This window comes from Periplaneta americana, chromosome 17 (genome assembly GCF_040183065.1).
Source record: "Periplaneta americana isolate PAMFEO1 chromosome 17, P.americana_PAMFEO1_priV1, whole genome shotgun sequence".
NCBI classification, from domain to species: Eukaryota; Metazoa; Arthropoda; class Insecta; order Blattodea; family Blattidae; genus Periplaneta; species Periplaneta americana.
In genome coordinates this window covers 131,152,542-131,171,679 of record NC_091133.1, presented here as the reverse complement: position 1 = coordinate 131,171,679, position 19,138 = coordinate 131,152,542, and the positions used below count along the sequence as shown (strand labels likewise).

The window sequence follows — 19,138 nt, the reverse complement described above, 5'->3', positions numbered from 1 at the left end:
ATCTGCTCCGACCAAAAATATGGATTACTCAACAAATGTAATTTGTACAGATTTTAATGTATTAACTAGTGAAGAAATTTATAAATACAGTTTACTAACATACTACCACAGAAATCAAATAAAACATAAATCTAATCGACATGAATATCGTACTCGAAGACAAAAGTCTACTTTCCCATTAATTGAGCCTAAATGTCATACAAGTGCAGCTCTTAAACATGGTGCTAGTTTCAGCCCAAGACTTTGTAATAAAATTACAAACCATTTTCCAAATTTGAAATATTTTAAAATTGAAGCTTTTAAAAAAAGAAATTAGTAAAATTATCCATGATATATAATATTAACAAATGCATTTTTTACCTTTTATTTCTGTCGACTATATTCATGTTTTTATTGAATATCACTGACTTCTGTCGGATTATCAATTTATATTAAATGTGTATTTTACCCTCTTTTTCTCTTTATTCTTTATTCTACGGTCAGCGCGTCTGGCTGCGAAACCAGGTGTCCCGGGTTCGATTCCCGGTCGCGGTCGGGGCAAGTTACCTGGTTGAGATTTTTTCCGGGGTTTTCCCTCAACCCAATATGAGCAAATGCTGGGTAACTTTCGGTGTTGGACCCCGGACTCATTTCACTGGCACAATCACCTTCATCTCATTCAGACGCTAAATAACCAAAGATGTTGATAAAGCGTCGTAAAATAACCTACTAATATATATATATATATATATATATATATTCTTCATTCATGCTCTTGTGTTGTATTTATTGGTTTGAATTTAGTTACTTACTGTATTTAGTAAACTGTCCTTGTAAATTTTATGTTATATTATTGATTAAGACAACACCGTACACGAGCCTGGCTCTTACGGTAGTGGCTAGAAACATTTTTGTTTTATAAATTTAATTTGTACTCACTAGCTAGCTAGTTAAATAAATAAATAAGATGCCAGTCCGCTTAATCTAGCATAAATGGATGATTCATTTGTATGTGTAACATTCAGTGATAGAAAATTAATTTAGAAACCGGAAGTGAAATTGTCGATAATAATAAAATCGACGGCTAGCCTTTAGTGAGTTGTCAATTACAGCCCCTTTTTTCGTCACGTATCACTAGTTCAAATTTTGCCAACCTCAAAACACATAGCAATTTTCTTTGAATATCCATCTTGTATAATTAATTAATTGCAAGAATGAAAATTATTGCATTTGTTCGATTGTTACCGTCTTTTGTTTCCTTCAATGCTTCAAACCTACAGACCAAAAACTTTGAGTTTTATTTTCATCTAGCACCAATATTACATTTCTAGCTCTATTCAAACCGGGAGATCATCCTGCCGGGCCCTGTACGAGTATATTAAGTTACACTTCTTCATTAATTCTCTAACTTTTATATACACAAGTAAAGGATTTGGTTCCTTTTTTACCTAGAGGAAAGTCTTGAAAGATCGTACTATAAATGTACGGTATCTCTACTTCTTTCTTTACTCTCTTCTGAGTTCAAATGGTTGGTAAAAGGTTCGTTCCAACAGCAGTCAGGAACCGTCTGTAACCATCGTGAGCATGCGCAGTACAGAAAAAGCGTTCCAACACAATCCGAACCAGTCCTGAACCGGAAACATGTACTGCAGTCGGGCGTTCCAACAAGCTTTTGACACGGGTTCAGAACGGTCAGAAATAGTCCGCGGATTGAGGCATGTACGGAAGAGTACGCGAGACGCGCATGCGCATAATCTCACCAACGTCTCCTGGGTACTAAAGAAAGACATGATCGACTGTTCACATCAATAAGGTTAAAGATGAAAAGTGACAGTACAGACGAATAATAAAACTAGAGATTTAATTTAAATTTTCGCCAAAAAGAAAGGGAATGGAAATTATTTGGGTATTGAAATAGTTAATTACAATTTCAACATGCAGCTTTGATTAAGAGTATAATAAATAACGTAAATACATCAATAATTAAAAAAAAGAACTATTTTTAGATGAGAGTCCCCCAGTACACGACATTGAATTAGCGGAATTCTTGCCTTCCATATTTTTGTCATCTTTTTATAGAAAATGATCGAAATTCTATTTTCTGCAATTAGAATTAGCTGCGAAACGATAATAATAAGCATCCCGTTCTTAGCAAAGATGATCACAGTTATAGCATCTCTGGATTTAGTACATAACGATCCGCGAAAGCGTTCCAACGGCGTCCAGTCTACAGTCACTGTAGTCCAGTCCAGTTTCAATCCCATAGCAGATGCTCGACTAGCGCATGCGCATAAGATGGTACAGGACCCGTACATGAACTGATCCATGAACCGCTTGTTGGAACGAACCTAAAACTGCACACTTTCCCTTGATGTGAGGATAATGGCGGCATGGCAATGCAACTTGGACACACGTGGGGATCTGTGAGCTCTTTCGGTTGATGTTGCAGGCACCACCGCAGCCGCCACCGCCACCACCGCTATCACCGCCACCCCTGATGGTGCCGCAGCTGATCAGCACTCAAGGGGGCAGTGGGTCCTCCACATACGGTGCAGCTGTCAGTCCCGAAGCGTTGACAACTGCGACTGATGAGGAGGACGACGAAGAAAGTATGCCATTGTGCCAGTTCCCAAGAGAGCAGCTTCGAGTGCTGGAGAAATTGGGACATGGGGAATTTGGAGAGGTAATGAACAGCTTTAACCACATTATGTGCTGTGATGTTTACCTTTGTCCCAATATATTTTAAAAATAAATTTGTAGTCAAACTAGGAAAGAAATGTACCTACAATTGAACGTCATTATGTGTAAAAGTGAAAAACCGCAAGATTCTGAGAGCTGATATCTAATACATAATTGCTTACGATTTATTTTTTATTTATTTACTTACTTATTTATTTAATATTATTTATTTATTTACCTACTTATTTAATTAATTCTTTATTTATTTACTTATTTAATTAATTCTTTATTTGTTTTTATCTACTTATTTATTTATTTATCTGCTTATTTACTTACTTATTTAGTTACTTACTTATTTATTTACTTTTTTATTTACTTATTTATTTACTTACTTATTTATTTACTTATTTGTTTACTTGCTTATTTACTTACTTATTTATTTACTTACTTATTTATTTATTTATTTATCTGCTGCTGAATTAGCCGTGAAGAAGAAGATCAATAAATATGCTCATCTTTTAGACAATTATATCTTTGTCCCCTTTGCTGTGGAGACCTTTGGTCCTTGGAGTCATGACGCTAAAGTTTTGGTATCTCAAATCTGCCAAATTTTGATCTCCATTACCGGTGATCGTCGTTGCACTACTTATTTGCGTCAACGTTTAAGTATTGCAATTCAACGCGGAAATGCAAGAGCGTTTTGGGTACTCTTCCCGAGTCCAGCCCTTTGGACGAACTCTTTCAACTGTAAAATTTTTTATTCTGTGTGTAAATATTTCTGTTTAGTTATATATATGTAATATCATTTAAGCATGCGTTAGAGGCGTTTTTATCAACCCGAGATTCTATTATGTCGTGGGCATATTTTCTAAAGAGGAATTTTATAATCTATTAATTCTTTTTTTATTTTTTTATTTACCTACTTATTTAATTAATTCTTTATTTATTTACTTACTTCTTTATTTATTTATGTACCTATTTTTTATTTACTTATTTATTTAATTAATTCTTTATTTATTTATTTATTTATCTATCTATTTATTTATTCATTCTTTTTATTTATTCATTTGTTTACTTGTTGATCTATTTAATGTAGTTACTTAAGAATTTGTTGTACAAATGGCTTGTTAGGGATTACCTCGATAATGATGTAAATATTTTTAATTAATTGTATTTATTTTATTTATGCTATATTTTCAATCTTAAGCTTCTTAATTATTTTTATATGTTATTTTAATTACACACTCAATTGTATTTATTGTATTCTAACAATGTCTATAGCATTCGTTTATGCTAGTGGCAATAAAACTGATTGATTGATTGAGTGATTTGATTTGATTGATCGATTGATTTATGATGATGATGATATAATAGTACCGTAAAGTGGGGTGACTTTGAACAGTAATTTGAACAGCGCCTTTCTAAATTAATGCTGTACCCAATTGCGAAAAAACTGAACTAATTTATTGACAACTTAAACAGTTTTTTCGCATTTAATTTAGAAAGGTGCTAAATTACTGTTCAAAGTCAACTCAGCGTTCAAAGTCACCCCACTTTACGGTAATAATAATAATAATAATAATAATAATAATAATAATAATAATAATATATGATCACTACCATTACTGTGATATTCTGCTTACTGACCTAAGCGTTACTTCGGCGCAGAGACTACAACGTGTTCATAATATGTGCGTCCGTTTCGTCTGCAATATTCGCCGGGCTGATCACGTAACACCATCCCTCGAAATGTTGTCCTGGCTCCGTCTAGAAGATCGTAGGAAAATCCACTGTCTTTCCCTTCTCTTTCACATATTACATTTCTCCACTCCTGTCTATCTTGCGTCTCGTTTTCAAAATTTATCCACCCATCATAACCTAGACACACGATCACAACACTCCTCAATATTATCCATTCCCTCCCACCGAACATCCTCATATTCATCTTCTTTCACTGTGGCTGTTCCTCGGCTTTGGAATTCCCTACCGAGTAATGTCAGGGACTGTCAGACATCAAACCAATTTAAGAATAGACTAACGAAATATTTTTCTAACAATTCTTGTTAACAATAATAGCTGTTTCAGGTTTCTCAATGTTTAATGGTTATATAGGCTATATCACAAAATAAATATTTAAATTATCTCATTACTATTATTATTATTATTATTATTATTATTATTATTATTATCACTATTTCTTACCAATGTTTATTATTGTCACACTAACATTAGTTATCCAATTTTCATCATTTACTTTCATGTTGTTTTATGATCTAGATATTAATGTAATAACTATGTAAGCAAATGTATTTAATTAGAATTAGAGTCTGGCTGGGCGGAAGAGAAGGCCTACTGGCCTTAGCTCTGCCAGATTAAATAAATAAATTATTAAATTATTAAATTATTATCTTCATTATCACATTTACAATCAACCCCATAACTACCCCTACTGCTGTCAACATCACTGCCACAATCATGAGTGCAAGCTGTAACACACTATCATCGTCATCCTTCTGTTATCATCTTGTCATCTCTCTGATAGCTCTCCAATTAAAATAACAATTACAATAACATATACTGCTTTTAATTGTACTTTTCTTAATATTGTCTACTTTGTTTCATACTTTTGTCTTCAGAAGTAGTCTACATTTTAGGAATACGCTCTTCAACATTAATAAAAGTTAATGGAAAATATTTTAAAATTTCAGGTTCACCTCTGTGAGGTGGAGGGATTCCCGGACTCAGTCGATGTTCTTAGACACAGTGAATGCAAGCTTGTAGCTGTAAAATCATTGAAGCTTGGAGCGTCTGAGTCAGCGAGGTAAATTACAGCACTACAGCCGGTATCACTTGAAGTGCTAAAAATGTTTTCCATTTCATGAAGTTTCATGACACAACAGGCTGAAATTTTTAAATCCACCCTGTTGTACTATTGTGCAGTGGCTTTAGGGGACTAAAGGGCTGTAATGGTCCTATTTATCTTTTCTTGGTTTAAATCATGGTCTTTTCTTTTTTGTACTTATAATTATGAAACTACCAGTGGCGTAGCATGAAATTTTGAGCAGGGGAAGCTAACTCAAGTTGTCTTTCATTCAATGTGAGGAAACGTATTACAAAAATACAGTCTTAAAATAAATAGTAGTCAATGTCAAGTCAGCAGTCAAAGATTGGTTGGAACCTCGTAAGTAACACCAATAAGGCATGATCTCAAATGGTACATAGTAAAATATGATTTCACGGTTTACACATATCTCTAACAAATAGACACCTATACGTATAACATTCGCTCACTCCCTGTCATACTTAGAGAAATCACAATATTAACGGTCAATAGATACAGTATTAGTATCATTACATAAGTATGCGTCTGTATTTTGAGTGTGTCCTTCATTGACAGCAAGGGAGTTGGTCATTTGTTTTTTAGATCACACTTTTGCTCGTAAGTCAGTCTTAATAATAGAATTGTCCTAAAAAATTCAAGTAAATTGGTGTCAGGAACTGTTATTTCACTCATTATTTATTATATCAGCCACTAACACTTCAACTGAACACAACCGACAAAAGGGATAACTCGGAAACTACTTATTTTCAATGTCAAAGCTAGCTTCTTGCGAGCCTTGCGACCAGTGTAGTTTAGTTAGAAAGGGATGGAAAATCTGCGGGGTGGGTTACACAGAAGAAACCAGTCTGCTTGGAAGCTGGTGTGTGCAGGCTTCTTGTTTACTGCTGCATCACAAATCATCCTGAACTGCTGCATCACAATATTCAACTCGTAAATATAAATTCTATTAAAATTAATAAATAATTTTGTCCATAAACTGCAGGTCTATTATGAAGTTATTATTAACTGAGGAAGCTGAGCTTTTTAGCTTACATTGGCGCTACGCCACTGGGAACTACCTGTATGATAACTAAAAATAGCGATTGCAATGAATTAAACTTACTGATGAAGTTATTGAACAAGTAATACCTACTTCACTGTGCTAATATTATAAATTGTGGTGTTATCACAGTCTACTATATGCAGTCGCGAAGCTTGAGGTGTTTTTTTGCAAATCTCGTGATAAAGCGCTCCAAGCGGTTAGCAACTAGAAACAATAGACTGTCCATGGTCGACTGGACTGTGTCGTATTTCCATCGAGTGCTAGCTCGTTATGTATTTCACATTGAAGCTTGTGAAATGTTCGTTATTGGTTGTAATGAAAATGTTAATGGCTAAAATATAATAATTGGAATAATAATATGGGACAAGGAGGAGGCGTTTGTAGTGCTATAAATTGTAGCAACAGTAAGAGAAAGAGGCCTTTGTCCGATTTCCGAAAGATTCAGAAAGGTTCCTGGGTTTCCACAAGAATGCTGTGCAGAAACAAAACTCTTAATTTTGAAGTTCTTTGTGACTGTTAGAATACATTATATCCTTAAATTTCACAATGAAATGTTTCAGTCTAACCGAAAGGACATTAGATACCGGTTAAAGTTCTGTCACTGCTAAATTTCCAGAGAAATAAAGGTTAGGTCTACTTTTTTTTTTTTTTTTTCAGAGGATATATTTTTAATTGTAGCTATTAATTTTGTTATTATTTTTATGTGTTATTTTACTAAAGACGTAGAAAAAATAAGTTTGTTTTAATGAAATTTATTGATCACGTTTTATTTTCAATTCAGGTGGGATTATTGTATAAAACGTCTTTGGGATTATTATTGCTTAGGCCTATTTTTTTTTTTCAAAGGATGTGTTTTTAATTATAGCTGTTAATTTTGTTGTTATTTTTATTTGTTGCTCTGCTAGAGGCGTAGAAAAAGTCTGTTACAATAATATTTATTGATCACGTTTTATTTCCAATTCTGGTGTGATTATTATTGCTTAACCTCATCCCACTTTGTTAACTACATAAGCCTACACTACAAGTACCGGTACGCGTAAGTTACTCCATTAATTCATATTTCCATTATTATTGTTGTAAAGGGAAATGCAAATTAATATTTATTGGTTTCATAGTTAATTATCGCTATAATCTTGAATGAGTGAAGCGATTATAGTAAATTTCAGTTCGTTTTGCACAAACAAAAATAATTTTAACCTCTTTCTTGCAGGTATCTTCGAGTTTATGGTGGAATTTAATATACTTCATTAAAATAATAAATTAACTTTATGCATTTAATATTTCAATAATGGAAGGAAGGTGTTAATTTTTCCAAAACAACACGACAACGAAAGTGTAACATATTTTGACGTCTGCTAGGAGAGAGATCTGCGATGATGAGGCGGTAGTAGCGATCCTAGTGGTGGGCAACTACCCATGTTTGCATTTTTACTACATATTGAGCTTCGCGACTGTATATAGTAGACTGTGGTGTTATGTTACCTGATTGATTAGTTTTGACGTGGTTTGCGTCATCCTCTGAATCCTACTGAGTTCCAGAGCTGTCTTCTGGTTTATTGTTGTGGGGGGGTGTGTTCATGATTGTGTCGAAAAGGGTGTATGTTTTGAAATTCAGTTGAGTGTTCAGGATGTGTTGTGGGTATGTTTTTGTGTGTTTGTAAATTGCATATTGCTCCAGAGCAGTGGTTCCCAAAGTGGGGGTCGTGTAAATAGCTGAGGGGGGGGGGGAGATGATTTACAAAATAAAACAAAGACGTTTTGTAACATACATTTCTTTTTCATTTTGAAACATAAACAACACTGAACATAAAAATAAAAACAAAAATCTTTCAGTTGTTATAAAGTAAAAAATAATTACTGTGGTAAATGGCTTCAGAAAGCAGCCTGTCATATCTGGACTGATCATTCAATGCACACAGACATCATTTTCAAGTTCAAGGCGATTTCTCGCTTTTGTTTAGATGAAAATCATAAATGATAAATAATTTAGAGCCACCAGCGTGGCTCAGTCGGTTAAGACGTTTGCCTGCCGTTGTGTTCGGGTGTGGGTTCGATCCCTGCTTGGGCTGATTACCTGATTACCTGGTTGGATTTTTTCCGAGGTTTTCCCCAACCGCAATGTGAATGCAAGCTAATCTATGGCGAATCCTCGGCCTCCTCTCGCCAAATATCATCTCGCTATCACCAATCTTATCGATGCTAAATAACCTAGTAGTTGATACAGCATCGTTAAATAACCAACTAAAATAAAAAATAAATAAATAATTTATTTGACATAAGTACGAAATTGCAAATGTTTTACAAAATTTAAGGGCTTCTTTTTCAAGCTTATAAGCCGGGTTCGAATCCCGTCGTGTCTTTGTGAAATTTGTGGACAAAGGCAATGTAGCTACTACTACTATCAATATTAGTGGTGGTGGTAGTAGTAGTAGTAGTAGTAGTAGTAGTAGTAGTAGTAGTAGTAGTAGTAGTAGTAGTAGTAGTAGTAGTAGTCCACACCTGTGGAGTAACGGTCAGCGCGTCTGGCCGCGAAACCAGGTGGCCCGGGTTCGAATTCCGGTCGGGGCAAGTTACCTGGTTGAGGTTTCTTCCGGGGTTTTCCCTCAACCCAATACGAGCAAATGCTGGGTAACTTTCGGTGTTGGACCCCGGACTCATTTCACCAGCATTATCACCTTCATTTCATTCAGATGCTAAATAACCTGAGATGTTGATACAGCGTCGTAAAATAACCCAATAAAAAAACGTAGTGGTGGTAGTAGTAGTAGTAGTAGTAGTAGTAGTAGTAGTAGTAGTAGTAACAACAAAATTGTTTGTTCTAGATCGGATTTCCAGCAGGAAGCTCGAGTGTTGGCGAGGCTGAAAGATCCGAACATCGTGCGAGTTCTCGGTGCGTGCTTGGATGAGGAGCCGCTGTGCGTGGTGGTGGAGTACATGGAGTGCGGGGACTTGAACCAGTTCCTGCAGGAGCACATAGCGGAGACAGCATCGCCACTGCCTCCCAATGCCAAGACGCTCAGGTATTCAGTTTGTATCTGAGGCAGTGGCGTATACTGGTTAAAGGGTTTGGGCTACCGCTCACCCTATTATTACACAAAATATATCTAACAATTACTTTAATTTTAATTACTATGGTAAAACTAATAATACAAAATTATTACATTATGTTATATTATAAACTTTTTCTTTTGTAATTTCCTTGGGCTACCGCCGGTAGCCCCGGTAGCCCGCAAAATACGCCCCTGATCTGAGGAGGAAATAAAATAAAGCATTGTGTTGGGGATATTCTGCAGAAGTTGTTAAACTGAACGTAATCAAGCTAGAACAGCTTTGTCAATCAGACTGTTTTCAATCACTTCGCAATATCATTCCACTACATTCTAAATAATGCGATGCATGATCAAAACAAATGAAATATAATTGAGTCATATCAGTATACCAACTTATTCACAATTTGACCACTGTCTGTATGTTATCATTTCTATCAGAGAATATATTCGGTCTTAGAAACAATTGATGGCGCGACTCTGTGTGGTATTGAAGAGCGATTCACATTAGAACATTTCTATAGGCTATGTGCTGTCTCCTTTGAGTTCAAGTCGGTTGACTTTAAGCCTCTCTTGGTGTCATCTCTGTACCGTTCTCCCCAGTAGAGCAATCAGTAACATGCTGGCTTGTGATGTTGGTGTCTGGGTTCAATTCCTGGTGAGGTAGGAATTTAATTTTTTTTTTAAATAATGTCGCTAATTTTTATTCATGTTACCTGTCTGTATTAATTGTTTTTTTAAGTGAAACAACTTATACCCAACACCCGTGGGTTAATACTTGGCTCAACTTGGAGAATAAAAATCAAATATATACACATACATATTTGAGGAGCATCGTTTCAAAACGTATTATGTGCAACTTACAATTTTTTTACACGAACGACGAAAAAGTGGATTACTCGTAAACCAGAGAAGTTTTCAAAACACTACACAAAACCATTTTTAAGTACTGGTTTCACAGTTTACAAATATGATGACTTGGAACCATCAGACTTCACAGCATGAAAGATAAATAAATAGAAAGTAACAAATTTAATTTCGTCCACTGGAGGACTTAATACGTTTTGAAACAATGCTCCTCATTTATCTTCCCGAAATAAAACAAAGATGAACAAACAAATGAATGCAAAAATGCACAAAATAAAAGACATGTGAACACATTATCACTTGCATTTATCATAGAGTGATGGGAAGCAGGTGCTTTCTCAACTAGACTAAAACCGTCCATGATAGAAATGGCCTGTATGAAGCGATACAATACTCCAGGACTTAATTAAATCCTGAAATTGGACACTAATTTAAATTAATGAGACGCGTTTTGCATTAGTTGTGGAAATAAACCATCTTGTTTTTCTCTTTTTTTTTACTGCTTTCTTTTGTTTTGTTTCATTTACAGTTTTTATCGCACTACTTATTTACGCTAAATTCTTTTTCCTCGCACTTGTTCTAGCTACTTAGGGACAATGTACAATGAAACAGAACGAATGTTATTACCTCAACTAATGGTTCACTTATGAACCTAATCGCTCATCCTCTGATCATGCGCAGTGCCTCCTTTCTGGGACTTATAAAATATTTGTGTGCCATCAATTGTTTCTAACAATAAGACTGTTCATACCTGGAATGAATGCAAGAGTGGATGTACACATGTGCACGTGTTCGCCAAGTTTATTTCATGTATTGTTATTACTATTATTATTATTATTATTATTATTATTATTATTATTATTATTATTATTATTATTATTACCAATACCGAGGTATTGGTAAGGACATGACTTTTCTAGTCTGTGTTTAATTGTGTATTGCTTGATAGCTAATCATACAGTATTACTACAAAATAAGAGGACACTTTCAATGTTTCATAAGTCCAAAACTATTAATGTTATCAGGAATAAGTTTACACTATTATAATCCTCAAGTTCACTTTGAGAAATCACAAATGCTCAATATGTGCTCCTTATGTCATACGGCACATATCAAGGCGATTCATCCCAATCTAAATCATTAGGGAGACGTAAACCTTGTCTTTCATATATCCCCAAAGAGAAAACTCGCACGATGTGAGATCAGGGCTCCTTGGTGGCCATCGTGCAAGAGTGTGGTTGTCGTCTGTTGCATAGTCAGTCCAGCGCTGTGGAAATGTCTCGTCCAGGTAATTTCTAACTCCCTAGTGCCAGTCATCTTGTTAATAGATGAAATTCCCTCCGTTATCATGCAGTTGAGGTACTTCCTCAACCTAACAGTGCAAAATGCATGTCGATATTACAGATAGCCATTTTTGCTTGCACCAGAGTGACAATCAATGCAGTAATAACAACAGCGTATCTTGTCAGAACTTCTATAGTTCCTCAACCTAACAGTGGAAAATGGATGTTGATATCACAGGTACCGTAGTTTATCCTTTATACAGCATTGAAAGTGTCTCTTTCTTTTGTAGTAACTTTGTAGGCCTATATTACCCAGTGATCTTCATTTATTTATTTTTCCTGTTAACTGTAATCTAATTATTGAAATATAATGTAATACTGATGATGTTCCCTTTTCTTTACAGTTATGGCTGCCTTATTTTTATGGCCACTCAGATTTCTTCGGGAATGAAGTATTTGGAGTCGTTAAATTTTGTTCACAGAGACCTTGCAACGAGGTAATAAGAGTTTGGATTATATATTCCATACGCATTCTGTTTATTCTTGTCAAGTTCACATTTTTAAAACGAGTTTTATTCTTCTTCATTCTCTCTCTGGAAAATTTAAAGAAACATCACCTTAAGACTAAAGACTATTTCTTCTTTATTTACATTGTTATTGTTGTAGTACAGACAGTAACTATAGGTATGCCGGTACTTTTCAGAATTTTGTCTCCTGATTGTAAACTTTAAGGAGTGTTTAAGATAAGTTTGTGTTATCCTTAGTGATGTGGATATGTAATATTACACTGTACTGTTTATTTTAGTGCGATAATTTTACACTTGTATTTTGAAAATGTCAATTTCAAAACGACAACTAATAAATGCAATACAATATAATCTAATTCCAAAGCATATAAGATTTCAAGTCATTGAATTTATCACACCAAATTGGTAATATGCTTGAACTTCCTTGTGAAGAGAAGTACATGTTTACTCTGTTTAAGTAACTTACTTTAAAAGCGACTAGAAATGTCAATCGTCCAGTTTTTAGTGTTTGTAATCTGTGCAACTTGAGAAAACTAAGTAAGGCTGATTGAATAATTATTTTGCCAGCATTTAATATTTTGTTGTGGGGAAGAAAAGCTGCTGTGCATGACTCATAAAATATTTGTATAATTTCGTCACTATGCAAATTAAATATTTGAATAAGAAATAACAAAAGGTACAATTTTCAGATAAATATTTTTGATAGGAACATATGCATTATAGGACCCACCCTAAGTATAAAAATATGCAAAGCCACAAAAAAAGGTCAACGGAAGTAGCGTTTCGATTAAATAATGATCGATATATATTGTTTTCATTATGTTGCCAACCAATCAATATTGTTGTAAATTAGTTTTAATCATAATCATGGCGGCAATTTTGAATGCTATAGTTAAATATAAAAAAGAAGTGGATCAAATTCTCCCTCTTGATTTAAAATGTAGGCCTCGAAATGGAAATTAAGGAATTATAAATAAGTTGTGAACTTTTTAGTTGCTTTATTCATGAATAAAGATATGTAGGCTATGTTTATGGTTTTTTATGCGAATATGGTTTACTTAGGAGTGAAATGTTTGCGAAACATGTAAACCTGGGATGAGACTGAAGAAATTTAAAAGTAAACGAGATGAACTCCTGTAGAGATGTCATTGGAAATTACAAGGTATTAAATGATAGACACAGGAACGCCGTATCCTAGCACTTTGTGAAATCACTCGGATAACGGAGAAGATGAAATGGAATATCTCCAGTGAGGTCCATAGTAAAATTTTGTTTTTAATTCTTTGGTCCAGGGAAAATACTAGTAAAAATGTGTTTTTGTGAAAGACTAGTATTTTCCCTGGACCAAAAATGCAGTATAAATGGAGTAGAATTAGTATTTTATAATATATTGTAAAGATGACTAATATGAACTTAATTTTATTGTTGTATTAATTCTAATGTTGTATTGTTTGAAAGTTTAATGTGTTTTAAGTTTAGCTTTGGTCTGTTTCTTTAACTTTATTTTGAATAAAATTTAATATATTGTATAACAAAGGTGACTAATATGAGCTTAATTTCATTGTTGTTGGTTTTATTAAATTATACATGTTTATAGTACTATGTAGGCTATTCAGTTTTGTTAAGATGGCATACGTGATATAATAATCGAAAATATACAATATATAATCGATACTATGGAATACTCGGGGTGGGTCCTATAATGCATCTGTTCCTTTTGATAATGTAATAAGCCTTAAGAATATAGAAACTGCACCATTTTATTGCAATTCTTATTCTTCCCGTTCATAGTGTAATGAGATATGTTACCTGCTTTACTATTATTTTAAGACTCCTGAAGTCTGTCTCTGTTTTGACTGTATTGGTACTTTACATATTTTCAGAAACTGCCTGGTTGGCAGAGGGTACAGCATCAAAGTTTCTGACTTCGGTATGAGTCGCAGTTTATATTCAGCCGATTATTACAACATGGAAGGACGAGCATTTCTTCCAATCCGGTGGATGGCCTGGGAGAGTGTACTCTTGGTATGTATCATATCAGTAATTTAATTTTATACATTTTTATTACACAACTTTTAACACTGTATCACTTCATAATATGTGTGATAAGACTTTCTTGTGTTAAATTCTAACGTACCTTGTTTCCATGTTTCGACCTATTTATGGGTCATTCTCAGAACTGGTCCTTGTTGGTCTTCAACAATGACCAGTTCTGAGGATGACCCATAAATAGGTCGAAACATGTAAACAAGGTACATTAGAATTTAACATGATGCTGGATAACTTTCGGTGCTGGACCCCAGACTCATTTCACCGGCATTATCACCTTCATTTCATTCAGACGCTAAATAACCTAGATGTTGATACAGCGTCGTAAAATAACCCAATAAAAAAAATTTAACATGAGAAAGTCTTATCATACATATTCCGAAATTTAATTTTGTGGTAGCAGGTCTGCCTCCAGACTAGCGGCCTGGGTTCGATCCAGGTAGGGTCAGAAATTTTCATGTAAAATTTCTATCTCAGGACTAGAAGAGGTGCAGTGTACAACTTCTAATCACTAGATTATGCACCAATATGCCTGGGTTAAATCCCAAATATCTCCGCATTGCATAATGAAGAGAAGGTATATGTCACTGTTGATAGTGATTCGTCCATCAGATGGAGATATTAAGTCTGGCAGCCCTCTTGGTGCTATTCGACAGGATTAGGCCATGTGCCAGCACCGGGTTTCCTCTTCTGTCTTCTCTCTTCCTCATCTTCATCATCATCCTCACCCCTTCCCTACACTGCACTTGCACATACATTCACCCTAGTACACGACATAACTCTTCACAGATTCACATCATGCACAGCATTGCCTGCCGAAGTGGTGTGCTACTTGGAAATGGATCAAGTCCTGCCATCTATCCGCAATATGTGGAACCCGAATCACACAAGTGAAGTGGGTAGGCATTGGATACACACATTCATACACACATAAATTAAGTCTTGATTTGCATAATACACGTTACTGTTCGTTAACAGAAAACCACAATTTAAGTCACACGGAGTTAGTGTGCACTCGAAGTTGTTTGCTTGACGGTTGTCAGCCCACTTTGAGGTCTGTGGATATAGAGGGAAAAATTGGATCGGTGTCGGTTAGAGTTCCCGAGTAGCTCAGTGGTAGAGCGTTGGTACGTTAAACCAAAGGTCCCGGGTTCGATACCCGGCTCCGGAACAATTTTTCCCTCGAAATTATTCATAAATTAAGTCGTTTGTCGTAGTTGACTATGAAAACAACCAACCAGTACCGTACATAAAATTACATCTGGGATTTGAAAAATCTGTAAGCAGTGTATCATATCTATGAAGAAGTCATGGCTTTGATTTTATCATCATCCTAGGACTAGGATTCAGAGGATGATGTAAATAACATCGAAACTATACAAATCTGGCTTTCAGGTATAGCTCCCTGTAAAGCTGATTTGAATAATTTCAAGGGAAAAATTGTTCCGGGGCCGGATATTGAACCCAGGACCTTTGGCAATTGATATGTCAATGTGTTTTCGAAATGTGAGTCTGCTGTTGACATGAATACCTAATGATCCTCTGGAGGCATCTTGTAAAGTATCAGTGAACATGGTTATGGCAATGTCTATACATTGGGTTTCCGGGAATACTTGTTAAAATTGTTTCATAATTTTGCCAATCAGTATCGTGCTGTTTCTTAAATGCTTGTGTGTTTGCTTCGCTTGGACTGAGAGTTAATATAACTGGCGTACGATCAGAATTTAAATCTGCGGAATTTGTAAGAATTGTGACAGTATACTTGTAATGTGGTTATATAAAGCAACATCTAAAACATTGGGATTTCATCTGCTGTTGAATAGATAGCATGTAGGAACTTCTAGGGCAAAAACTGCATAGTTGTGCTGATTACTCTAAAGATGCAAAAATTTTCTAGAGTTCTGTTTACTGAAGTTGAGCTTTCATGTTTTGCGTTGAGGTCACCAAGTATGATGAATGATCAATCTTCTTAATGTATCCAGCTGTTTGCTGACAACATAAAGTCCACTATAGTCCATTGTAGTCTATTCAGTTGTTGTTTTTCACGAGAAATGAGGGGTATTTTGATCGGTGTTCATTACAGATGCCTGTTGCTAGTAGCCAGAGTTGGGGTGTAGTCAATATATACTGCAGGGCTGTGTCTTCTGCAACTGGTACTGATGATTTTAATGATGAATGATGAAATACTTAGTATATTTTGTCAGCTGAGGTAGAAATGGTTTACTTGATTAGCCTATTTAGAAGTACTATTAAGGAGGTACATTCTCAGAATGCATCATCTGCAATAACACTAACACCAGAATCACAAAAGAATCATCTCTTTGAATTTCCACCCTTCGAAACCAGTACAAGAAATAGTGGTCAACTGGTACAGGACAAAGATGATAGCATTTGAGGATAATGGTAACAACACATCCATCCCCTCTATCTTCACGAAACAGATTAAAAATTTTGTAGTCAGCAAATTTGTAAAATTTTAAAACATCATCAATCTGAAAAGATTCTTGTATGCATATTATAGAAGGCTTTTTGTCCTGAACTTCTATAGCATCTGAGGTCAGCTATATCGAATTTAAAAAATGCTCTGTCCATTGCTTTCTCTGTGCTAGTGATTAATGTTTTTGTTGTAGGGTAAATTCACAACTAAGAGTGATGTCTGGTCATTTGCTGTGACGTTGTGGGAAATTCTCACATTTGCACGGGAACAGCCATTTGAAGATCTCAGTGACGAAAAGGTTATTGAGAACGTGACTCATTTCTACCAGGATGATGGACACCAGGTTTGTGTTGGCACTAATCAGCAACCCTTAAAATGTTTAAAATAAGATTGATTTGTTAATATGCTTAATTTCACTTTACTTGAGTACTGCACTTTTATTTAGCAAGATACACATGTATGTATTTATTATACTTAGAATGAAGTGAAGTAAGTTTTATCAAACATATGGGTATATAGGTGATTTGGAACCGTAGTTGTTTTACTTAGTGGATGCAGATTAGAATATTAGCTTTTTGAGATAGAAGCTAGAATTTCTTTCATTCTATTTTTACAGCCATCTTGATACTGATATTTTACAATTCATTTTTGGTTTTCCGATAAGTCAATTACAAGATTTTAAAATATATTTATTTTAAATTTTCAATCATATCACTTATCATTCTTATTACAAATTAACATTTGCTAAAACATGTTAATAGGAAGGAATGTATGAACATTTTCGCCTGTATGGCATCGTCAGATACATGTTTGTTTGTGTGAGATCGTGCGTATTTGCTTGGTTTCTGTACAAAACCAATCCGCGGAAAGTCTAAAATTTCACATTCAGTATTCCCAACCTAACACTCATAACAATTTCCCTCTTCTTACCGCTTAAGTGACATATTGATTTTACTGCTTTAGGCTTTTAACATATTATTTTTAGAGATGTTCAATATAGTAATAATTATAAATTGGAAACTTACCACTGCAATTTCACCTAAATTGCACTCTTAATTATTGTTTTTAAATATTTGCAAAAATTAAGTAAACTCTACAACTCCACTAAAGTTACTGCATTCGCAATGCAAGTAACATTAAGGAAGCCGTGAAAAAATCAACAAGATTCCAGACTCATCATAGACTGGGGGGAAAAAAAAAGACAGACGTATATCACGGCCTGCTGGAGTATAGTAAACACAGAAAACATTTTAAAGCAACAATGTTGAAGATAGATATTTTTGTTTTGCAAATTTTCCCTCATTGAACAGATACCAAGATGGAGATTTCATTGCAACTAATTAGAAATTCCTCTTTCAGGTATGTAATAAACGATCCTCGCACAAAATAATGTACGATATACGGGCGGTATGTTTTCTTTCAATTCTCGGAAATTAAAAAAGCTCAACTACGTTTCGCTTTTTCAAACTTTTCCTCGAACTGAAAACTTCAACATACCGCTCTTGTAACGCATATTACTATTTTACGATATCTAACATAGGTTACAATGTGGACTGTATTCATTCTTGTAATAAAATATTAATTTATATATTATATAGCAGTAAGAAGTGAGGTCATGAGTTTTATGTAATAAGTTCTTAGTGTAATTTCAGGAGATATGTTAATTTCAATTCCATATAAATTGCGAAACTTTTAATGCTTTAAAAGCATGGTGAAGAAATATGATGCTGCGACTGTACTGAGGGTCATTGCCCACGAGTGTAAGAAAGAAATTTCACTCTCTACTTGAAAAAACCTGCCGGTCACCATTGTCGGAAGTTGTACTTGCTGGTCCTTTCCAGTGTATGAAAGGATTTTAACACTCAACAATACATTCGTGTCATTTCTGTAAAATTTGGTCATCCTTCGAATTCTGTATAGCGTGCAGTAAGTTTGATAGTTGCAAAATGGCAAAGCGGAAATCTCAGTCTATAAATGAAAAATTACATTAGTGTAATTCATATACTCAAACTGCAGATAATGTAGTTACTGGAACTGCATGAAAATTTATCAGTATGTTGTTGTTTTCTAATGCCAGGCGTTTGACAATAAAGTCATTTGACCTCTTGCACTCCAATATTTTTCAAAGATATTATCATGGCCAGCCACTGAAGCACAGATTTTCAGGTGTTCCGAATCCATTTCTTGGTTTGAGTTGCACAATGGACAGTTAGGGGACTGATATATTCCAATTCTATGTAGGTGTTTGGCCAAACAATCATGGCCTGTTATCAGTATAAACACATGGAAAACAACAATCGAAGATTTGCATTTCACATTATTACTAATGCACAATAAAATATATGTTTCCTAATAACCTGGTGTCTAAATTGTTTTTCCCGCTTCA

General features: G+C 34.8%; 1 protein-coding gene across 4 annotated transcripts in view; it reads left to right on the top strand.

Moving 5' to 3' along the window:
• The window catches only part of Ddr (discoidin domain-containing receptor 2), a 1,446,713-nt gene that overhangs the window by 1,407,513 nt on the left and 20,062 nt on the right, over positions 1–19,138 (top strand). For all 4 annotated transcript variants that reach the window (XM_069815692.1, XM_069815694.1, XM_069815693.1 and 1 more), the window contains 6 exons: positions 2,429–2,662; positions 5,367–5,479; positions 9,365–9,562; positions 12,144–12,236; positions 14,150–14,291; positions 16,946–17,095. In XM_069815692.1, the coding sequence (XP_069671793.1) occupies positions 2,429–2,662; positions 5,367–5,479; positions 9,365–9,562; positions 12,144–12,236; positions 14,150–14,291; positions 16,946–17,095 (930 nt within the window). The remainder of the gene's footprint in view (positions 1–2,428; positions 2,663–5,366; positions 5,480–9,364; positions 9,563–12,143; positions 12,237–14,149; positions 14,292–16,945; positions 17,096–19,138) is intronic.